Source organism: Rhamphochromis sp. 'chilingali', assembly GCF_963969265.1.
Source record: "Rhamphochromis sp. 'chilingali' genome assembly, chromosome: 20".
Lineage (NCBI taxonomy): Eukaryota > Metazoa > Chordata > Actinopteri > Cichliformes > Cichlidae > Rhamphochromis > Rhamphochromis sp. 'chilingali'.
The window spans coordinates 926,245-950,955 of record NC_137947.1 but is presented as its reverse complement, the minus strand read 5'-3'; the positions used below and the strand labels follow the sequence as shown (position 1 = coordinate 950,955).

The 24,711-nt window shown below is 42.2% G+C and overlaps 1 protein-coding gene across 4 annotated transcripts in view; it reads left to right on the top strand.

Moving 5' to 3' along the window:
* The window catches only part of piezo1 (piezo type mechanosensitive ion channel component 1 (Er blood group)), a 97,582-nt gene that overhangs the window by 71,596 nt on the left and 1,275 nt on the right, over positions 1–24,711 (top strand). For 2 of the 4 annotated variants that reach the window (XM_080869216.1, XM_080869215.1), the window contains exons 40-53: positions 187–427; positions 9,708–9,843; positions 9,984–10,131; positions 10,684–10,836; positions 12,362–12,423; positions 15,639–15,797; positions 16,792–16,939; positions 17,777–17,965; positions 18,488–18,580; positions 18,932–19,101; positions 20,012–20,134; positions 20,241–20,320; positions 23,310–23,481; positions 24,518–24,659. In XM_080869216.1, the coding sequence (XP_080725342.1) occupies positions 187–427; positions 9,708–9,843; positions 9,984–10,131; positions 10,684–10,836; positions 12,362–12,423; positions 15,639–15,797; positions 16,792–16,939; positions 17,777–17,965; positions 18,488–18,580; positions 18,932–19,101; positions 20,012–20,134; positions 20,241–20,320; positions 23,310–23,481; positions 24,518–24,659 (2,016 nt within the window). The remainder of the gene's footprint in view (positions 1–186; positions 428–9,707; positions 9,844–9,983; positions 10,132–10,683; positions 10,837–12,361; positions 12,424–15,638; positions 15,798–16,791; positions 16,940–17,776; positions 17,966–18,487; positions 18,581–18,931; positions 19,102–20,011; positions 20,135–20,240; positions 20,321–23,309; positions 23,482–24,517; positions 24,660–24,711) is intronic. The other 2 variants (XM_080869218.1, XM_080869217.1) reach the window with 2 other exon arrangements.

The following is a 24,711-nucleotide window of genomic DNA, read 5'->3' as shown; positions in this document are numbered from 1 at the left end:
TTATCTATCTATCTAATCTAATCAGTCGATCACGCAGCAAGATAACCTTCATTTAAGTGACTTGGAAGCTGGAATGGTTGTTTAGCATATGTGTTGAAGAGGTGTACCTAATGAAGTGGGCGAGTTTATTGTATAATGATCTGGAATTAAGTCCAAATGTATTAAATCGCTCATTTATCAACACAGGATGATGAGAACTACGTTGAACCGAGTACCAGCTCTGACCTTTCTACCATACAGCCCACTGAATCAACACCCACTGGGTCGCAAGATACACCAGGAGAAGAAATCCTGCCTTGGGTGAAGAGTATCCAGCCGGATAAGAGGGAAGGAGACGATGAGGACGTGACAGAAGAAGTCCCAAAGAAGAGAAGCAGCATCAGGTTCCGCAAGAAAATAAAAACTCCTAAACAGCAGCACGGTAAAGGTTTGTAGGTTCATTATATGTAGACTGTGATGATAAAGGTTTCTCTGTTTCTGTGTGTTATTGTGGGGTCTTTACTTTACAATATAAAGTACTTTGGGGAAACGGTTGTTGTGATTTGGCCCAGTCCAAAGAGCTGATGTTAGTGGGGTTAACTGGAAAGTTCACAGGTGTGAATGTGAGAGTTGGCCCTGCCACCGACTGCCGACCTGTCCACAGTGCACCCTGCCTCTCGCCCTATGACAGCCAGGCTATAATCTGCCTTTAGCACAGAGACACGTTTTCTAAATACAGTGGTGTGAAAAAGGGCTCCCCCTTTCATCAGGAAGCGATGTCTCACTTAAATGTTTCAGATCATTAAACAGATTTAACTATTAGACAAAGATAACACAAGTAAACACAATCAGTTTCTAAATAAAGGTGTTTATTATTAAACCTACTCTGTGTGAAAATGGCATTGCCCCTAAACCTTTCAGCCTGATTACTTCAAAGTAAAACTAAAGCAACCCAACGTTTGAAGAACTACAGTCCGTTGTGGTGCCAAATATAGAACATGTTATCACCGGTAATTACGTGCCTGTGAAGGAAGCTGTCAATAAATGACCTCATTAAAGTCATTAGTAAATGTAATATTTGGATTGAAATGAAATGAAGCAGAATAAGACTAAAGACCGTTTTTTCCACCTTAGTCATCCCAGTGTGTGTCTCCTCCTATTTTACCTCTTTTATTTTACATCTCTTATGCTTTTGGTTGCCTAGTTGGATTAAGTGTATTAAACTTAGCTTTGATTCAGTTCTTTTCTCTCCTTCACTGTCACCTGTCCAAGACACCAATCATTGTTGAGTTTGAAGTGTTGAATCTAAAACGTCCTCGCTGCCTTAGGCTGTAAAGCCGCCCTAGTGGATCTGAGCCAGAGGAAAAACCGACATTACTGAACTCTGCAGTCTTTGTGGTGCAGTGGTTCGCACTCTCACCTCACAGCAAGAATCTCCTTCAATTCCCTGGCCGGTTGGGGTTCCTCTGTGTGTAGCTGGCATACAGTGGGGCAAAAAAGTATTTAGTCAGCCACCGATTGTGCAAGTTCCCCCACTTAAAATGATGACAGAGGTCAGTAATTTGCACCAGAGGTACACTTCAACTGTGAGAGACAGAATGTGAAAAAAAAATCCATGAATCCACATGGTAGGATTTGTAAAGAATTTATTGGTAAATCAGGGTGGAAAATAAGTATTTGGTCACCTCAAACAAGGAAAATCTCTGGCTCTCACAGACCTGTAACGTCTTCTGTAAGAAGCTTTTCTGTCCCCCACTCGTTACCTGTATGAATGGCACCTGTTTGAACTCATCATCTGTATAAAAGACACCTGTCCACAGCCTCAAACAGTCAGACTCCAAACTCCGCCATGGCCAAGACCAAAGAGCTTTCGAAGGACACCAGGAAAAGTATTGTAGACCTGCACCAGACTGGGAAGAGTGAATCTACAATAGGCAAGCAGCTTGGTGTGAAAAAATCAACTGTGGGAGCAATCATCAGAAAATGGAAGACATACAAGACCACTGATAATCTCCCTCCATCTGGGGCTCCACGCAAGATCTCATCCCGTGGGGTCAAAATGATCATGAGAACGGTGAGCAAAGATCCCAGAACCACATGGGGGGACCTGGTGAATGACCTGCAGAGAGCTGGGACCAAAGTAACAAAGGTCACCATCAGTAACACACTACAACGGCAGGGAATCAAATCCCGCAGTGCCAGACGTGTTCCGCTGCTGAAGCCAGTGCATGTCCAGGCCCGTCTGAAGTTTGCCAGAGAGCACATGGATGATACAGCAGAGGATTGGGAGAATGTCATGTGGTCAGATGAAACCAAAGTAGAACTTTTTGGTATAAACTCAACTCGTCGTGTTTGGAGGAAGAAGAATACTGAGTTGCATCCCAAGAACACCATACCTACTGTGAAGCATGGGGGTGGAAACATCATGCTATGGGGCTGTTTTTCTGCCAAGGGGACAGGACGACTGATCCGTGTTAAGGACAGAATGAATGGGGCCATGTATCGTGAGATTTTGAGCCAAAACCTCCTTCCATCAGTGAGAACTTTGAAGATGAAACGAGGTCTTCCAACATGACAATGATCCAAAACACACCGCCCGGGGGGCGCTAGCGAGCCAGCAATGGAGTAGGACGTGTTTCTGAAGGCTCCCGCTAACAGAGTTTCAGAAATAGTTTTTTTTCAACCTACAAAGTCTCATTTTATGTCACAGGGGAAGCTAACAGTTTTATATACTATATTAAAGCTTCACTCGAGACAAAATGGCATCGAACCTAAGGAAATACAAGTACACCGGAGGAACTGCGGCTAGGCCCGGCGCATCCTCGGGCGAGAATACCAATGGTGGTCCAAGGGCGGCGCCCGGCTCAGCGACCACTGAGGAACGGGCTCAGCAGAGCGATGGGCGCTTTGTGGACACTGATGCCCTGAAATTAGAGCTTCTTCAATCCATTAAAGATGATATCAGCGTGGTGTTAAAAGAAGAACTCAGGAATGCACTGAAAGAAGATTTTGATAACATTAGGGCTGACGTGCAAGAAGTGAGAAATGAGATTGCTAACAATACGTTGGCAGCGCGCGCTGAAATGGATGGAGTTAAGGCCACGGTGAAAGAAGTAGAGGACGGGCTGTCAATGTGGAGCGATGAGGTGGTCACCTTGCAATCTACGGTGAAGACTTTGAGGAAGGAGCTATCTGACCTGAAAGATAAATGTGATGACATGGAAGGCAGGATGCGGAGATCCAATATCCGTATCATGGGGGTCCCGGAGGGCCCGGATTCGAGCTCCACCACGGCCGTATCCGCGCTACTACGTGAAGCGCTGGGTATGGATAAAGATGTTATTGTCGACCGCTCACACAGGAGTCTGGCCCCGAGAAGGCCGGGTGGTAACCCGCGGGCCATCATAGCCAAGCTTCATTACTACCAGGACTGTGTGGAAATTCTACGCCGTGCCAGGACCCAAGCTCCGCTGAGGTTCAATGGACAATCGATTGCAATATTCCCGGATTTTACGACCTCGGTGGCCCGAGCTCGGGCTGCTTTTACAGAAGTCCGGAAACTTCTCCGTGAGCAGGAAGGTATCCGTTTTGGGATCAGGTTCCCAGCACGACTTTGTATCACGCACAACGGGGAGGAGAAAGAATTTCTGGATGCGGCGAAGGCAATGGAATATGTTAAAGAACATATTATCAACGTCTGAGGAGGCTGCGCCTGTCGCTCTATGTGGGAGCGCCAGTGCTACGGTTGGTTGTCTCAGTTACGGCTGAGTGTACATGACTGTTTGTTGTAGCGTTCGCACGGTGATGAAAAGCTTGAAGAGACACTTCTTGTTCAGACATTTAAACTTATTTCATAAACACATTTTGGTTCATTTTATTTCATGGCAATACCATTGGGTTTAGAAAAGTTCTATACTTTGTTTGGATGTCGATATATGTATGTGTATATATATATATATATATATATTTTCTTTTTCTTTTTCTATTTTATTGACTATTTTTCTTTGTAGGATATGTTATGTCAAGCGGCCAGCGGGAGCCTAAGAGTCTGGCTTATAGTAACCCAAACAAGCACTAGGCTATATGTGTGGATCTGTTTGCAGGGGGTTTGGCAGTCACCATGTTCGATCTGGTGTAATTGCTCATTGTGTTCTTGGTTTGGGCTTCAGCCAGATATGTTTATTTTACTTATCAATGTGTTTTTTGTTTTTCCCTTTTTTTTTTTCTTTTTTTTTTCCTTCTTCTTCCTCCCCTCTCTTTCCTCTTCTCCTATGCCTGTTGTGCATCTGGAGCTTTCATATTTTACTATTTGAGCAGGGATGAGCACAGCGCGATCATTTAGTGATCGGGTGGTAAATTTTGTAAGCTGGAATGTAAAATCACTCAACCATCCAGTCAAGCGGAAAAAGGTTATTACTCATTTACAACGACTTAGAACGGATATAGCATTTCTCCAGGAAACGCATCTGCGTACCTCTGATCATCTTCGAATCAAGTCTGGATGGGTAGGCCAGATATATCACTCTAAATTTAATTCTAAAGCTCGGGGGACAGCAATATTGATAAGCAAAACTTTACCATTTATAGCCACAACTGTAGATGAAGACCCTGCAGGCCGTTTTGTTGTAGTTGTAGGACATTTATATGGTTTCCCCTTGATTTTAGCGAATGTCTATGCCCCTAACTGGGACGATCATAGTTTTTTCACTGATGTCTTTGCACGGCTTCCCAACATGGCAACGCATAATATTATTCTTGGTGGGGACCTAAATTGCTCATTATCTGCTATGGACCGCAGCTCGCACAAATGCACGCCTATTTCAAAATCAGCACGTGTTATACAGCGTTTTCTTCATAACTACGGGTTAGCTGATGTATGGAGATTTCGTAACCCAACTTCAAGTCAATATTCTTTTTTTTCTAATGTCCATAAAACATATACTCGTATAGATTATTTCTTTCTGGACAAAAAACTCCTCCCTTTGGTGACAGACTGTGATTACAAGGCCATGGTGATTTCAGATCATTCACCTGTTGTTCTTTCACTGCGTATTCCCAATGCCTACTCCAATTATCGGCCATGGAGGTTCAACCCAGTATTGTTAGCAGACGAAGAGTTTGTTAATTATATTAGGTCTCAAATAAATTTCTTTCTTGCCATCAATCAAACTCCAGAGATGTCACCATCAACTGTTTGGGAATCCCTAAAAGCATATCTGAGAGGCCAGATAATCTCATTCTGTGCGAACAAAAGGAAGAGGGATACTGAGCAACTCTCTCTATTGGCTGACGAAATTACTAAACTAGACGCTGTATATAGCCATTCCCCTGACCCGGTATTATATAAACGTAGGCTGAAATTACAAACTGAATATAATCTTCTATCTACAAAACAGGCTGAGTATCTAATTTCGAAGTTGCGTAGCTACTCGTATGAGCATGGAGAAAAAACAGGCAAGCTGCTAGCTCATCAGCTACGACAAAGAACAGCTAATCAAGCTATCCCTGAGATCCGGAATGACCAGGGAATAAGATGCACGGATAACCAAGGTATAAATAATAGTTTTTTTAGATACTATCAGACTTTATACAGCTCCCCCCCGGCTAAGGATGACCTGGCTCTAGAAAATTTCTTTGAGAAACTTGATATCCCTTCCTTAGGAGATGACGCGGCCACCAGTTTGGAGGAGCCCATTTCTGATGCTGAAATTGAAATGGCCATACGGAGTATGCAGTCTGGAAAATCACCTGGCCCCGACGGGTATCCTTCCGATTTTTTTAAGAAGTTTTCTAACCAATTGAATCCATTGTTAAAATCGACTTTTGAAGAATCTTTCCTCTCACAATCCTTGCCTCCAACAATGCGTCAGGCAGTGATCTCCCTAATTCTAAAAAAGGATAAGGATCATTTAGATTGTGGCTCATACCGTCCAATATCTCTGCTGAACACCGACACCAAAATCCTTGCTAAAGTGTTGGCCCGCCGTTTAGAGAAACATCTGCCCTCCATTATCTCACCTGATCAGACAGGCTTTATCAAAAACAGGTACTCGTTTTTTAATATTAGACGTTTATTAAATATAATCTATAGCCATGTCAAAGGTACTGTATTGGAAACTGTTATTTCACTTGATGCTGAGAAAGCGTTTGATCGGGTGAGATGGGACTTTCTTTTCCATACGCTTGAAAAATTTGGCCTCGGGAGTAATTTTGTATCCTGGATAAAAGTATTGTACTGTGACCCTGTAGCGGCCATTCGGACCAACAATAGTCTGTCCCCCTTTTTTCAGCTTCAGTGTGGCACACGACAGGGGTGCCCTTTGTCACCTCTCCTTTTTGCCATCGCAATTGAACCGCTAGCTATTGCTCTAAGACACTGTGTTGAGGTTGAGGGAATACGTCGTGGGGATATCGAGCATAAAGTCTCTCTTTATGCCGACGACATGCTCTTGTTTATTTCCAACCCTTCAAATAGCCTCCCTAAACTTTTAGATGTACTTAAGGAATTCGGGACAATTTCCGGATATAAGGTGAATTTCGGGAAAAGTGAGGCAATGCCTTTAGGTACAATAACCAGGGAACTTTCGTCTATTTTAGCACCTTTCAAGCTCAGCTATAACAAGTTCAAATACTTGGGCATTTGGATTACGCAGAATCATAGAGACTTGTATAAAACTAATTATCTTCCTTTATTGTCTAAACTAAAGGAGGATTTTGGAAAGTGGGAGTCCTTGCCTCTTTCGCTGGGTGGTAGATTAAATATCATTAAGATGACTATATTCCCTAAATTTCTATATCTTTTTCAGTGTCTTCCAATTTTTTTAACCAAGTCTTTTTTTAATAATCTAAATAGTCAAATCTCCTCCTTCATTTGGAACAAAAAACCACCTAGGCTGAAACAGAGTGTATTACAAAGACCGCGGAGCGCAGGAGGCTTGGCACTCCCAAATTTTCTGTTTTATTACTGGGCAGCTAATATAAGAGCATTATTGTACTGGATGAAAGACCATGATAATTTATCATCATCATGGGTAACACTGGAGCGGCTATCGGTGAGTCAATCCTCCCTGGTGTCTTTGCTGTGTGCCAGATTACCTCTGGCGGGACCGATCTCCAGCTTCACCACGAATCCTCTTGTTGTCCACTCACTGAAGTTATGGTATCAGCTCAGACGGCACTTTAAACAGACTGAACTCTCTCTTAATGCACCACCGCATAGACATTGCATGTTCTCCCCATCCTTGACGGACGAGGCATTTAACATATGGACAAAGCTGGGAATAACGTCAATGGCTGCTCTTTTCACGGACAATATCTTTTTCTTCATTTGAACAGCTGGTGAACAAGTTCAAGATCCCTCAGTCACACTTTTTCAGGTATCTACAACTCAGGAATTTTGTTGCTTCTAATACTGACTGCTTTCCGTCCTGTCCACCACCATCCCTTTTGGATGATATTTTTGATTTTAAGCCAAATGCTAAGCGGGTTATAAGTGATGTTTATGAGCTGTTGAGTAATTTTATGCTGTCCACATTGCAATCACTTAGGGAACGATGGGGAAGTGATCTTGGCCAACGGATTACAGATGAGACTTGGCACAAGATAATCAATAGCATTTCTTCATCATCTATTTGCCTTAAACATGTGGTGATTCAGTTCAAAGTTGTTCACCGTCTCCATTGGTCTAAAACTAGACTGAGCAAAATCAAGGATGGGTTTGACCCCACATGTGACCGGTGCAAACGAGAGCCTGCTTCCCTATTTCACATGTTCTGGGCATGTCCAAAACTGGGTAGCTTTTGGAAAAGCATATTTGAAACCATATCCAACATATTTGGTGTTCCAATTGCATCCTGCCCGTTTATAGCTATTTTTGGGGTGACGCCTTGTGATGCCAGTCTTTCCAAATCACACTCTGATCTTCTGGCCTTCTGCACTCTTTTGGCCCGTAGAATGATATTATTGAAATGGAAAGAGCCACTTCCACCTGTATATGGGCAATGGGTTAAGGATGTCATGTACTATACTCAGCTGGAAAAGATCCGCTACACTGTAAAAGGTTCGGTTCGGCGGTTCTATGACACATGGCAACCTTTTCTTACTTACTTTGAAAGATTAAGTCCGGATACTATTGCTTAATGTGCGTGTGAGTGGGTTTTTTTTTTGTTTTTTGTTTTTTCTCTTGCTGTTGTTCATTTATTTTATTATTTACTTTGTATCTGTAACTTTATTTTATTTTATGTTATTTTGTCTCTCCTTTCCTCTCTGGCTGGGTTTTAGTTACACTGTTCTGGGGGGGTGGGGGCACAACTGTTTGTTAATTTTGCCATAATTGTTGTTGGAAGCAATTCTTTGTTCAATAAAAAGACCTTGATCAAAACACACCGCCCGGGCAACAAAGGAGTGGCTCCGTAAGAAGCATTTGAAAGTCCTGGAGTGGCCTAGCCAGTCTCCAGACCTCAACCCCATAGAAAATCTGTGGCGGGGGTTGAAAGTCCGTGTTGCTCGGCGACAGCCCCAAAACATCACTGCTCTCGAGAAGATCTGCATGGAGGAATGGGCCAAAATACCAGCTACTGTGTGTGCAAACCTGGTAAAGACCTATAGTAAACGTTTGACCTCTGTTATTGCCAACAAAGGTTATGTTACAAAGTATTGAGTTGTATTCTTGTTATTGACCAAATACTTATTTTCCACCCTGATTTACGAATGAATTCTTTACAAATCCTACCATGTGGATTCATGGATTTTTTTTTCACATTCTGTCTCTCACAGTTGAAGTGTACCTCTGGTGCAAATTACTGACCTCTATCGTCATTTTAGGTGGGGGAACTTGCACAATCGGTGGCTGACTAAATACTTTTTTGCCCCACTGTATTTTCCCAGTGTCTTTGAAGCTTCTCTCCAGGGTCTCCAACAAACCAAAGACATGCATATTCTTCTCGTTTGTGATTCTAAAATTGTCTGTAAGTGCGAATGTGAGCATGAGTGTGTTTCTCTGTGTCCTAGCGGCCTGTCCACAGTGTACCCAGCCTCTGGCCCCATTACAGCCAGGATAGGTCCCAGCCTTTCTGTAGCCCTGTAGTAGATAAGTGGGAGAAAATGGATGGATGGTTTTTCTTGCCACCAACAGTGATTAAAATGATGCTGCATTGTTTGAACCTTTCCTTTATGATCCCCGGACAGACCAGATGACCCCATCTTGTGCTTCCTACAGACCTGGATTTCCCTCGCAATAAGATGGAAAATCACCTGCACACCCCGTCCACTTACTTCCCAACATTCTCCTCCAACCTTTACAGTATCCTCTGGTGAACCTGAAAGCACCTGCCCAAGCGCATTAGATCAGCTTTTATAATCAAAGCATCATATCATCATATAATGTATTTAACAGTTAAGCTGGAAGTGGTATTACTGTAAAGTTGGGAATGTTTAGGAACAACACAGCCAAAAGTGTCAGAGCATGTAAAGTGGCATATAATGCATAAACGTCATCAAACCTCCTCTGGCATTAACATCAGTACAGAAACAGCCCAGCATGGGTGTTCATGGCCACCTATGGCCACTCCCTCTCCATGTGCTGTGATTTAAGGCTCACTCTGGTTTTTACTGCTGGGATAATGTGTCAAGTGAACAAAAAGACAAATGTTGCATCTTCTAAAATATAATTCCCCCTTCCTGTTGTGCCGATTGTAGTTAAATCTCTCATCTGGTTTCGACTTTTCCAGTGGAGTCCAGTGGAGCTGAGACTGTTGACTCCAGTAAAGAAATGATGACGAAGAATCAAAAAGGCAGGAAGAGAGAAGCAGCCAGTAAGAGAATACAGGATGTGGGACACAAGATAAAACATGTCTTCATTTACGGGTAAGTGAAAGCTGCTCCTGATGATCTCTTAAGAAAATGTATCATTGTGCTTCTTGTGTTAATGAAAAAGTAATGTTAAAAGGTGTGGTGCTGTAGTAAAAGCCGTGTGCAGTGACTTAATGCAAGCTGGTTTCCTGCAGGCTTCAGAGTGTTTACAGGCCAGCTCAGGGTTTCTTCAGGGATATTCTGCACTCTGAGTACCGGGCTGCCACCGATGTCTATGCACTCATGTTCCTGACCGACGTCATTGACTTCATCATCATCGTCTTTGGCTTTTGGGCTTTTGGGGTGAGACACAAGCTCGTCATTTTGTGACTAACGGTAAAATACAGAAATGAAAACGAAAACTACAAAGAGATCAAAACGATAACATTTGACCTAAATCAAGTGTTTTGGAAATGAGACTTTTAACCTCAGTGAGATGTTTGCCTGGATACATAAAAGACAAACCCCAAACATCTGCCACACAGCTGGAACTGAATAGGCCGACTAACAGCGCCCTCTGTATGCCTCATTGTTCCTAACGGTGATCTCAACATGTAACAACAGTCTGACCTTTAGTTTGTTGTCATGGTGTCCAAAGGTATGTAAGTAAATTAGCCAGACTGTGTTTTATTTGTGGTAAGTATTTATATTTGTCCCATTTTTGCCTTTATTACTCCAAAGCCTTTATTTGTAACAATGCTTAAGTTTCATCAAAGAACACAAACACACTGTTGAAACTGAAGCTGAATAATAGTAAATGTCTTAACTATAAAAGTACATGTCATGTTTGGAAGATAATCTTTAAACCACGTAAAAGAGGAAAGCCTTCTCATTACTTTTGTCCTGTTTCTTCAGAAACACAGTGCAGCAGCTGATATAGCGTCCACGCTGTCAGAAGACCAGGTGCCGGAAGCTTTCCTGGTGATGCTGCTCATCCAGTTCAGCACTATGATCATTGACCGAGCGCTATACCTGCGCAAGGCTGTCACGGGAAAACTCATCTTCCAGGTTCTGTTCACATAATAAAATTCTTATCATTAATTATTCACATAGCTTCACGGGGTGATCCAAGTTCAGAGGAACAGTCCACAAAAAACAAGAAACTATTTTAATAAAACTGATTTAAATGTGATCTTTCTCCCATTCAGAGTCATCCTCTCTGTAGGGTGCTATTGTTAGTTTACTCCGTAGAAGCTGCCTGTATCCTCCTGTACTAGTGCTTCAGAGTGGCATCATAGAGGAGGGTGGAGAGCCAGAAAGGCCCACAGGGAGGTGTGTGGCTGTGCTCTCCGTGAGAGTGCTGAAGGACTGCCAGCTGCTGAATGCAGGCGATTGGAGCAGAAATCTTGCTGTAACCTTGAATGAACCGGTGATTAAAAATGAGCAAATCCTAAACTTTGAACTTTATTAGTTGATTATGGTCATTCAGCTACATCTTTTACCTTACCTGGATCTGCCTTTATCTGCTCAATCGTGATGAAAAACTAGTACATCACCACAGTAGGAAAAGATGCACCGACTGACCCAGTCAAGGGTAACTGCAGTAACTGTGGCAGGACACAGGGCATTACCAAGTTAAATGCTTCGTCTCCTCTTCATTGATTGTTCTCTTACAACTGCACCACAGAAGGATTCATGACAGGAAACGGCTTCAATATCGTGGTCGCCCTTTACACCTGTATCCCTACAACGAGGCAGCGAGGCTGTCGTGGCTACAGCAAAAACAGAACGAGCTTTACGCCGATCAGATGTGCCAGGTTGAACCTTTCAGTGACCACACCCACCCTGGAGAGTCAACCACAGCACATAAACCCTCACACGGGCCACAGGAGAAAGGGTCAGCAGTCAGCACCTCGGTCGGTCTCTCCCAGAGGCTGTTATAGTAAAATTCCACGTTAAACCAATTCCCATTAGGGAATGCTGGAAAAAAATGACACGTTTGCTCCTAGTCTTAGTTTCCATGCTTCCAAACGCTTGGAAGTTGTGGACTCTGGGTCGTATGCAGCGATCCAGCTCTCGTGACCCAAAACAATAATTCGAGGTAGGTTTGAAATAGAAGTTTGTCTTTGCTCTCTGTGCAGAGTCTGGCATGAAAAGTGCACAGTGGTCAGAGCAGTCAGGGAGTGGTCAGCAGGTCAGTCAGTCTCTACCTGGATGTGCACCAGAGGCTGATCTTGAATGGGAGATTAGACACTTTTACAGTTGGGTATGATTTTCAGTTTTTGTGAACGTGATTGTGTCATATATCTTCTGTCTGGTCTCTTGTTTGTTGAAAGACTCTTTTACATAAAATTGATTTGAATCTTTTTTCTTCCTAAAACGTTGCATCTTTTAAATCCTAAAATCACTCGTAGGTTGCGTCAGAAAAGATTTTTTCTTCTTATGTCATTTAGTGCTTCTGTAATATTTGTTAGGATGGCATCTGTGGAGCCACTCACTGCTCATCTCTGCTGTTGTTTTTCACAATTCTAACTATTTTATATTATTTTAATGACATTTCTTGTTTTGCTGTCCTATTGTTCTTTCTCTCCAGGTGATCCTTGTTTTTGGGATTCATCTTTGGATGTTCTTTATCCTGCCCGCTGTCACTGAAAGGTGATGTCTTGCATTTACTGTATTATTTGTGATAAATTATGACATCGATAATGATCTGAGTCCTGCTTTAACAAAAACAACTCCTTGGAGGAGTAATGGATGATTGTTGACCAGCCTCTAACAAGTGCATGCTTTAATTAGCTGCACCTGTTGAGCTGTTTATTAACACAAATATATAATCAGCCATTTCCATGCTCAAGCTGCAACTACATGCATGTAGGTATGCAGACATGGTGAAGATGATCTGCTGAATCTTAGGAAGTTGATTCTGTTCATCTGGACTGTTTTCAGTGACAGTTCGAGTCTCGACTGCCTTCGAGGTTTTCCAACCTTATAAACTGTACATTTGCACAATGACCCAAACTGACTAACAACAGGCCGCGAGGTCGGGTTTTATGGTCGTTAATATTAAATTGTAATATTCACAGAGAGTTGGGGAACGGCTGCCTTATAAGAGGGTGACAGTTGTACCCTCCTTCTTTCAGAGAGGATCTTTCTGTTTACATAAATGGCCTCCTCGACTTGATTAATATACCCAGACATAACCATCCCCCGTTTTGATCTTCAAAGCAAACATCTACCAGTCAGGGATCAAATTACTGACTGCTGCACTCGGCATGTCAGTGTGTCCTCGGTACAAAACCCCGAGTTGTCCCAACGCATCCATGGAAGTGTGAGGTGTGTGTGCTTAGGCCTAGAAGCACTACAAGCCTTATGTGGAAATAAGGTTTGCAGTGAAAAGTGCTTTGAGTGTTCAGTTTGAGTGGAGGAGCTCTATAGAAGAACCATTTACTGCTTCAAGCTCATGGGAAGCTAGCAGCAATGCAAAAAGGCGATTGCTACAACCAAGGAATACTGCAGAGCATCTCTGAGTACGCAACATGTTAAACCTTGAAGCAGGCGGCTGCAGCCACATGGACGCCTCCTGTGGCCAGAGTTTACATGGGCTCATCCAGGGAAGCCTGGATAAACCACCCACCCGTCTGCCAGCCAGACTCTCTCTGCTCTGAGCTTACCACCCTGCAGTGGGAAACAGACTTTTTAATGGGAAATATAAGTCATGTTTCTAAAACTAAAAAGTGCTACAAAAGAGACAAAGTATTAAAAAAAGAGCCTCAAAGAAAATTATTGGAAGAAATAGGAAGTGAGATCTGGACTCTGAAACAGTGACCCCAGATGGTTTTCCAGCTGATTTATACAAGAAATTCAGAATAACGTAGAAAATAAGATCTAAGAAAGCAGCTCTGCACGTGTTTGATCAGGGTTACTTGTTTCTGACAGCGGTCAGACGGGTCACAGAGGCTGCAGGTGAAAGTGTTGGACTGTTCCCGGCTGTTCTCTTTGTCTTTAAGATTTGTGGCGTGAGTGACTTTAAAGGTGTACAAACTTGTATCCCTTTGCTTTACGTGTGTGATTGCTGTGTGTCATGGCACAGGTGAAGCGCTGGGCCTGGTTCATTTGGACTCAGGCACAATTCACAGCACCAAAGCCTGACAGTTAAGGATTGCTGCCTACATTAACATTTCTGTTTTAAGTAATTAACAAACCAGTAGCGTTAGGCATGTACAGCGTGTCACTGCTTCCAAAAATTGAAGACATGAAATCATTGTCTTCTGCAAGCACATTTTTCAGAGACGAATGAAAGAAAGCAAGCGCATGTCAGAGGAGTTAACATGCTTAAACTGGCTGATGCACACTGTCAGAGCAGGCTAGTGAGAGAAAAGGGAAGGGGGACAGCTGGGCACAAGGTACCCACCAAAAAGCCTCTGAGAGTTGATTATGTGGAATAAGGCAGCAGTCTTTCATTCTGCTCCCAGTCTAGTTGGGTCTTTCGTAGCATTGGAGGCCTGCTCTGCACAAAATCCTCAAAATGACTCTCAGATTCTCTCCATGGATGGAGCACGGACAGCACTGGAAATGCTCCAGGACTCTCACGCAGAGCAAACAGACCCCCAAGTATATGTGTTTGTGTTAGACAGTTTGGTGCATATTGCTAATGCTGAGGTCGCCCAAATACAAAAGAACTGTGTAAAAGTTTCAGGTTTGGCATCAGTGATGCAATGTTCACAACTTAGAATAATAATTCAAAGTTGTGGCTGGCGGGACACACGCTGCAAGATTGGGTCCAGTAGGCATAGTGTGTTAGTAATGGTGTTCATGACTGTAGTCCCAACTGGCTTCAGATCATCAACAAGCTTCTCCTGTAATCAGACTCGTTCCTTCAGCCAAGATCTGGCATGAAGCTCCAGACTGAGGCCATTGATGGTCATTTTATAATTCTTCTACTTCTGATCAATCACACACATCGAATGGACCGGTGCTTATAGAGTGCTTTCCTACTCTGCCTGAGAACTCAAAGCACTTCATACATACAGCCTCATTCTCATGAGTGCTTGTTTCCATGCTTAATGCTTCCTATGTAAAATTCACACTCCAATATCTGCAACAGAGAGCAACTTGAGGTAAGCATATTCTCAAGGATATTGTGCATGCAGATCAGGAAATCTCTCCTGGCTGTCGGTACTGGAAGTGCAACCAGAGATTTCAGTGAAATGGGTCATGACGAAACAGAACCTGAACACCTTGACATAAAGAGTGAATATTCAGTTGGATATTTTTTAATAGCCTTTTTGTCTAAATTGTGTTTTTTAAGATTTTGAATTACTAGCATTTGTTGTTATTTGTCCTGTGACTCTTGGTTTTGGGGATTGTTAAATTCGAATTATTGTTATGCAAGTCTCACAATGATATGGAAAAAAAGTCCCGTAAAATTTCCCCAAAAATGCAAGATGTTTCTTTTTTGCATGCTTCTTTAAATCAAATTCAAATCATGGTTAACGTTGTGTTTGTGCTTTTTGAGTCATTGTTGGGGGAGCACTGATACAACTGTGTAGTTTCATCAATAGCTGCGAGGTGGCCTGTCCCTGAGCTCACAGCAACCCAAGACCAAACATTGTCACTGTCTCACAGGTGCTTTTGCGTCTCCTGACAAAGGCATCTTTTGTCAGCAACTGTTGTTATAGCAGACCTACTTTGTCTGAGCCGCCTGTCCAGACTACAATATTCCTCTGGTACTTTGGCAATGAATGTCAAATTTGTGCAGTCACTCTCTGAAGTCACAATTTGCATTATTTTGCACTTTGCAAGCTGTTTTGCTGACTGTATAAACTGGTTTATGAGCTAAGTGTTATGTTCTTTCTCTCGTCTTGTCTTAGGATGTTCAACCAAAACTTTGTGGCACAGCTCTGGTACTTTGTCAAGTGCATTTACTTTGGCTTATCAGCTTATCAGATCCGCTGTGGGTACCCCACTTGTATCCTTGGCAACTTCCTTACCAAGAAATACAACCACCTCAATCTGTTTCTCTTCCAAGGGTATGTACACAAAGAAAGTGTGAGCTTCTCTGTGTTTGTCTTTGCTCTCTCCATGCAGCGTATTGCAGATATCTGTAGGTTCTTAGTCACTCTTGGTAGTTTCGAGTTATTTCAAAGAAAGCTCGTGGACTTATTTTACATTTGTGAAGATGTTTCCCTTCTTGACCAAGAGCTTCTTCAGTTCTAAAACATCTGACAGAAACTCCCAGTTATTTAAGTCCACTATTAATCATGTGAGTCGCCACTTGAGTGTCATTACCGTCACTGGCCAACCTCAACCCACCATCATGTCACCTATTTAAGTGAACAGGTGTGAGTGGGGACCATAACAGGGAGACACTACAGCTAGAGACAGCTAGGATAAGTTACTGAGAAGCATGTGAGATAGAGACCTGACCAAACCAGAAAAGCTTCCTGTCCAAATGGCTCAGATTTTGCCACATCTCCACTATGGCTGCCCATAGTGGACGTCATCACAGACACAGCAACAAGAATGAATGCCTTACAGCCAAAAGCAGAACAGCTGCACCTGAAAGTTGCAGCGGCCTTATCCATCCAACCGCACCATTCAGGAAAAGTAAACTATCACGTCCCTGAGTAAAGGTCAAAGTGTTAGTGTACTACCCAAAGGGAAGGGGCATTTCCCCTTGACCCACTGTTGTTTCAAGCTCAACCGTCAGATTAAAATCACCACACTTCTCAGTGACAAGAGAAGATGATGCCCCGCAAGCAGCGACAGGAAGAAAATCATTACTTGCCTACAACAATTAACCCTACATACCCAAGGGATGCTACAGCCAACATATGTGGACTTCAAAAAGGAGGAAGCCCGTCCCTCTTGAGTGAGAAGCATAAGCTCTTCATAAGTCCAGCTTAACATTATTAGTCTTCTTGCAAAGGAAAGACACACCATGTACGTCATGTATGTTTGAGATCAAGTGTGATAAATGTATGTGAAATGGGTCAGGAGTCAAAGCTGACTGCGTGTTTGTAGGTTTCGCCTGGTGCCGTTCTTGGTGGAGCTCCGAGCAGTGATGGATTGGGTTTGGACCGATACCACATTGTCTCTGTCAAACTGGATGTGTGTGGAGGATATTTATGCCAACATTTTCATCATCAAATGCAGCCGTGAGACAGAAAAGGTATGAAAGATACGAGCGCAACAAAGTCAAAGTTCATTAAAAAAATGCTCACGACCATTACACGTGGAAACCTTTTGAATACCAGCGCGCTGATGCACACAGGTGTGCACACGCGTGTTCACTGCTCGTAGACTTAAATCACACCTTACTTGGCTGCTACTTCAAAGCACATTGTGCGCTGTCTGTCCTGCGTGCTGCACAACAACATTCAATATTCAGTATTTACTGCTGTTTACACTTAGCTAGATTAATGCGATGGTGTTGTGTTTAGTATGTTGCTTTGTTTTTTTTGCTTGTTTTCTCTTCTTCTTCTCTCAACAGGTGATCCAGGAGATTTGTTTCCCTCTCTCACTGTCCCTCTCCCCTTCTGTTTTTCTTTTCCTTCCTCTTTCTTTCTCCCTTTCCTATCCCTCACTCATGTCTGTCCCGTCTGTAACATCTGAAAATAAAATATAATAAAAACAAAGGTCGATCAAATGGACCAATACGGCAATGCCACGATGATCCATTTGGCAAAGTAAATCCATCGGGTCTCCTTGTTGGTCTTCAGACAACAATTCTGACGGCTAAAGAACCAAATGGGACAGGCGGGGAAAAAATGCTCACGAATGAGTCTTTTTTTATATTAAACATGATTTAGTGCTATTGTGTTTCAGAGTATTCTTATCTGAACCTGCTTGGCGTTTCCGAGTTTACTGGATGGCTCCTCATAAGCAGTTTTTTTGTCCTGTTTTCTAACTCGTGGTTAATGAGATCGGGAGGACAATAAGTTGTATTTTTAAGAAGTAAGTTAAGAAAATCTATTTTTTTTAGTAAAAACAATCTCTTTGCCCTCAGAAATACCCACAGCCTAAAGGGCAGAAGAAAAAGAAGATAGTGAAATATGGCATGGGTGGACTTATTATCTTCTTCTTGATCTGCATCATCTGGTTTCCCCTTCTCTTCATTTCATTGGTCCGATCTGTCGTGGGTGTGGTCAACCATCCCATTGACGTCACAGTAACTGTCAAGCTGGGTGGATATGAGGTAACACAATCTTCAAAGTTGTTTCTTGGGTATTGATAAAATTGCTCCAAATTAATGTTAATAAATGATTAATTTAATTTATTGTTTATCTGTCAAACACATACGCAGACAGTATACAGGGATGATTTCATACGTTTGCTTGGTCTTGTATTAACAGACAACAGAAAGCAGAACACTAAGAACATAAACTGCTATTTGGCACATTTTAAGACTGTGCTGATTGTGATGAGGGATTAACGTGGAGTTTGGAAGGTAGCCAACCCCGAATGAAACGCCTCTCTGGATATGGTTACAGGACAGGCAACCTCTAACCAGTCACAGTGGCTGATGGTTTTTCCTTCCCAGTGTCACAAAATGCTTGCTCCCACGGGGCTGTGTGGCTGCTGTAGGGTCCTTACCTTTTCATCCTCCTTCCCTTTTTAATATTGAGCATGTTGACTGTTGTTGTGATTTGGTGCTATAGAAGTAAAATTCGACTCTGACTCCAAACTGGGATCAGCCGTGTTCTTCTTCTGTTTCCAGCCCCTGTTTACCATGAGTGTGCAGCAGCAGTACATCAAGCCCTTTTCAGAGGATGAATATGACCAACTCGCCAAAGACTTTGAAGACAATGCTGTGCGTATTGGTTTCCGTTTGGTTTACCTCAGTGTACTGCAGTGTTACAGTATCTGCATTTGTAGCTGTTCTGTGCTCACATCGATTTATCTCTGCTTGTTCTGTGACACTCAGTGTGCCTCTGTCCTGTTTCACTGTGTAATCACACACCTGTGTTGTGTTAAGAGCATGAATTGAAAATAATTTCACATCCAGCATGTAATAGCACTAAATACCGGGTAGACAGACCGTTTATACTCCGTCTGCTCCATCCCCGGCTCGCTGTGTACTCTGAAACTTTGATCATTTTCTCCCTGTTGTTTTTGTTTTGGTTGATTTGTCATTAAAACTTTCTTCTTCCTTTGCGTGTAGGTCGCCATGCAGTTCATCATTCTCTACAGTTATGAGGACATTGTGACAGCCATGATTGAGGGTAGTTCTGGATCTGTTTGGAGGATCAGTCCCCCGAGCAGGCAGGAAGTCATTAAAGAGTTACTCGGTCCTGTTGACCTCACACTTCGCCTGTCCTGGAATTTTCAGAGGTAAAACAATATCAAACAATATTCTTCATCTAAGCAACATTCGAGTACATGCTTGTTAGAGAGGTACAACAGTTATTGTCTACAGCAGGGGTCCCCAATCCCAGTCCACGAGGGCCGGTGTCCCTGCAGGTTTTAGATCTCACCCTGGGTCAACACACCTGAATCCCATGATTAGTTCATTACCAGCCTCTGGAGAACTGAAGACATGTTGAGAAGGTCATTTATCCATTTAAATCAGCTGTGATGGATCAAGGACACAACTACAACCTGCAGGGACACCGGCCCTCGTGGACTGGGATTGGGGACCCCTGGTCTACAGCCATCTCTAAAGAGTGAGGCTCATTTCCGCCGGCGGTGGTGGAGATTTTGTTGATAGAAAAACGCACACAAACACCATCAGTCGTGGATTGGCCTGCAGTGTGGGATCATCTCTGCACATCTGTGATAAGCTGTTGATTTCATATTTGATCTGCATTCCTGTTCTCACCTACAGTCCTGTAGTAACTGAAAGAACAACAGTGCGGACACAAGCAACAGATACAAGCTTTTCATAGAGGCTGACAGGGCTCAGTCATCAGTGTTACTGGTCCTCCTGTGAGGTGGTTCAGACATCTGACTAGGATGCCTCCTAGGTGAGGTGTTTAGGCCAAGATGTGTAATATCCACCCGATGGGTGGGTGAATCTGATCCTGACAAGTTTATCGTTGTCTGATAGACACTCACTTTTTCACACAAGATCTAGCTTTTATAAACAAAGTAATTCATAAAGTAAATAATAAAAATGGGTTACAATGAAAGCATTCTATCAGATAGAGTGAAACACATGTTGTGAACATAAAGGCTCTCAGACTTTTTGAGCTCTGCTGACGTGTCACTGAGGCTGTAACTGTTCTGCTTTCCTTCCTCTCAGGGACCTGGGTAAGGGTGGAACAGTGGAACATGCCTTTGATAAGCATTCCATCGACCTGGAACCTGGGAACCCAGTCAGAGCAGACTTGGCTTCATTGCTGGTTGGCAACCGCACTGAGCCAGTGTAGGTTTTCTCTCTGGAGCGATGTTTATGTTAATAAAAGTGTTTACATTAATGAAAAACATGAATAGTGCTTCTTTTAACAGGCGCTGTCTTGTATTTCTTCCAGGCTTGTTCCCAGTATGTTTCCTAAGTACATCCGTGCCCCCAATGGAGCTGAGGCCAAGCCAGTCGGTCAGCTGCACGAAGGTTTACAGATTTTATATTATAATGATTACGTTAGTGAACAATTATTTATTTAGGAAAATTTCCACAAATTATTACTATATAGTACTAAGATATATGTATGATACAGCATAGTTTGAACAAGAAGCACAAAGTCACTCACCTAACAGGTAGAACAGAGAAGAATCCTTTAATTGTCCCACAAGGGGAAATTTGGTGGTGGGAGCTGCTGATACTGGCTGCCAGCTCGGAGCAGCACCGGAAGTAGATGCACTCAAATGGGATACTGAGTGCATGTAAGAAAAAATACCTAGTGTATATGAAACAGTTAAAGAAAGGAACGACCGGAGCTGAAAAAATCTATAAGATACATGAGAATAACTGACATGAATAATAAAAAAACTGCAAAACAGGTTACAACGTTAGATTTTTACGTTACAATAATAAGAAAAACGCACTGGAAGTATTAATATTATTGTCAATAAAATAAATTAAAAAACTCCCCAATAGCAAACACAATGATCAGTGACAGCTTATTGTGAAAGATTTGAATGGTTTTGTTCTTAATGTTCGTCCTGTCATGGCCAACAAACCTGCAGAAACTCTTTGTAACTAGTGTAGCAAACTCCATATTTATAAAGGCAACAGATGAAGATGAAATTACTGCTATAGTGACATCATTTAAGTTTAAGAGATCAATGGGTTATGATGGCTTTGATATGGATTTAGTCAAAGACATCACTGGACATAAGGTGAAAACATTTACCTGCACTGCAAACGGTTTATTCCCTGGAAAGGTTGTGCTGATATACAACGCTGGAGATGAACATCTGCACTCCTCTAAGATACTGGAACAAATAGTTTGCGTCACAAAAAACAATGTTTTGTATGCAACACTGTGGCTTTAGAACCAACATAACCACAACACATGATCTCAATATGTTTGTAGATACACTCCTGCCAAAAACAAAGAATATGCTGTGGGAGTGTTCTTACAGCTTAAAAAAGCATTTGATACAGTCGATCAAAAACCCGTACTTAACAAACTACACACATACGGGCGTGGAGGAGTCACATTAATGCACATTAATGACATCTCTCCAATTTCAAAGACATTGAAAGTAGTATTGCTTAGTGTGTTGTGGAAGCATCTGAATGAAGTAGAAAATGCAATAAGCTGAAGACCAGGTTTTAAACTATAACGCTATGAGATAATATAATAACAATGAATCTGAGTAAAACAAAATTCATAATATTTCAGGATCATACAGATTCTACTACTAGAAAACAATGAAAGACACCGTAGAAAATCTATAATCAAATCTCTTGGTCATGATGCATCACAAACTACTCCGGATGTCCCGCAGTGATCGTATTAAAGCCAAAACATCAAAGTCTCTTGCAAATTCTTTTTAAAGTCAAAGACTGCAAACATCATATATTCTATATTGTTCAATCATACCTGCTTGCATGACCTTCTGTGTGATATCTGGGGAAATGCTTATAAAACACAAATCCAGTATGCGCTCAACATGCATAAACCATCAAATACACTTTTTATTAAAAGAAATACTCCTAAACTTAAAGACTCGGTCGACCTTGGAGCTGCACAAATAATGTACAAAGCAGCAAACAAGTATTTGCCCCACAACATGCAGGACGTCTAATGCCGACTCATCATGACCTGAGCCAGTGGTTAGCAGAGATGGGCAGTAACGCGTTACTATAATCCGATTACTTTTTTCAAGTAATGAGTAAAGTAAGGGATTACTATTGCAAAAACGGTAATTAGATTACCGTTACTTTCCCGTAGGAACGCTGCGTTACTGCGTTACTAAAACTGTGATTTTTCTGTGAGAATGTCTCACGACAGTGACGTAAGCGAGTGCGACGTTGGTGACAACAGCTGTGTGCAGATCAACAATGGATCATATATCGAGTGTGGAGAGAGTATGAGCGTGCAGCGTTTAAAGCGTGGAAGTACTGACCTTACTTTGAGTTTGATTCCATAAAAAGTGACAAAAACATTAGCGTCCGCTGTGCGTGGGAAGAAAACTTCTTTTTACAGCGAAAAAACCCCTAAACTTCCAACAAGCACCGAGTAGCTACGACGTAATGGGAAACTCACAGAGAAACTCGCGGATTCTTCCACTGACCGCGGCACACCTGCACCAGGGTAACCCTCCGCCTGCCCCACTCCTGCTTTACAGGTGAAAATAGAGCAACAGGACCGCTGAGTCTTTGACTTTATTTATTTTCTGCTGTGTTTTACTTGCATCTATTTGAAAGACTGAGTGTAAACACACAAAATATTTTATTTTATGAGCTGGAATGTGCAGAAAATAGGTTTAAATGTTAAACTAATTTCTTCCAGTCAGTGAATGTTGCAGATAATTAAATCTTTGCTTGATGCATAAAGTTAAAAGATTAAATCTAATAAAACAAGTTTTAAAAAGATACTTTTCCATTTGATTACATTTTGTATGATGGATTATGCAGAAAAAGTAGAATTGGGCTGAAAGATCTATCGCTTTATCACCTCTTCAGCTTGTAAATCCTGTTTTTAAAAAGTAACTAAGTAACTAAGTAATTAATTACTTTTGAAAATAAGTAATCAGTAAAGTAACGGGATTACCTTTTTGGGTAAGTAATCAGTAATTAGTTTTGATTACTTTTTTCAAGTAACTTGACCAACACTGGTGGTTAGTAAGGACTAATGTAAAATATCACAGCATTACAGTCACAGGAGTGAGTATGTGGAACAAAGATCCTTTGATAAATCATCACAACAGTTCAGTAAAAAACTGCAAATCCCTCACAGAGTTGTAGCAAATCTACATCTGTGGGTCACAGGCTTTCCATCCATGCTCCAACTCAAAATCCCCAAATTTGGAGTATTTGGAGTATACCTCAAACACTAGGCAAAATAAAACAGTCACAGGCTCGATGTCAGCATCCAGATATTTTACTCCTTAACATATGTGATATTGAGAAACAGATTGTTGTCTTATAGGTAATGAAGCTGGATACATGGATATAACCCTGTCACTAAATAGCAGTGGGAACCAGGAGTGGTGGGACATTGCTATTGCGAACTGTGACTCCTCACAGTGTGGTGTACTACCCATGGTCATATTCAGTGACAAAGTCAGTCCTCCCAGCCTGGGCTTTCTGGCAGGATACGGGTAAGAAACACAACTACGAATGTAGGAGTTCTGGGCATCAGTCAGCAAAAACATTCATGCAACTGAAACAGTTCAGTTCAATTTTTTTATAGCACTAAATCACAACAATGATTGCCTGTTTATATTGTAAGGTAAACCTTACAATAATACAAAGGAAACAGAGCAAACCCAACAATCATATGAACCCCCAATGAGCAAACACCTTGGCAACAGTGGGAAGCAAAAACTCCCTTTTAACAGGAAGAAACCTCCAGCAGGAACAGGCTTTAAATGCTTTATGTAAGCCTGCAGTGTGAAGTGCTCTAACGAGGTGCTACTGTGTGTTGCCTCACAGCGAGCAGGCTCATCGCTGTGCAGCCTTTGTATGTTCTCCTAATGCTTGTGGGGGTTCCTTGGGGTTCTCTAGCTTTCACAATCCAAAGACATGCACGTGAGGTTAATTAGTGTTTCATAACTGTATGCGGGCAGACAAAGTCCTTAAAGATGTGACGAAAACAGCACTGTGTGAATGAATGTTTAAAGGTGTAATCTGAGTTGTCATTAAGACCAAATAATCTCGATATAACTGTGAGTCTCTTTCTGTTTACTCGCAGTGCTGCTTTACAAAAAAGGTGCTTGATCTCTATAGAGCTGTTAAGACGTTATAATTGCATTCAGGAAACTAAAATGCTGTTATAAGTTAAAGTTTGGTTTCTTTTACTAGCTGACTTCAGTGTAAACATGTAATAAAAATAAATACATTAAAAAAATTCCCCTCGCGCCTCTGCAGGCGGTTTATCCTTCAAGCTCGGGTCCTCTACCAGAGGCCTGGGAGCTTGAGGGTCCTGCGCAGTATCTTAGCTGTTCCCAGGACTGCGCTCTTCTGGACAGAGATCTCCGATGTTGTTCCCGGGATCTGCTGGAGCCACTCGCCTAGCTTGGAGGTCACTGCACCTAGTGCTCCGATTACCACGGGGACCACTGAATGAATGAATATAGATAGATAGATAGATATAAATAAAATATAATGTAATGTAATTTTCCCCCTTCTTTTCAGTATCATGGGGCTGTATGTGTCTGTGGTCTTAGTCATTGGGAAGTTTGTCCGTGGCTTCTTCAGTGAGATCTCCCACTCCATCATGTTTGAGGAGCTGCCCTGTGTGGACCGCATTCTCAAGCTCTGCACTGATATCTTCTTGGTAAGTGTGCGCTGCATGTATAATAACACACATGCATTTAATGTAGACTCAC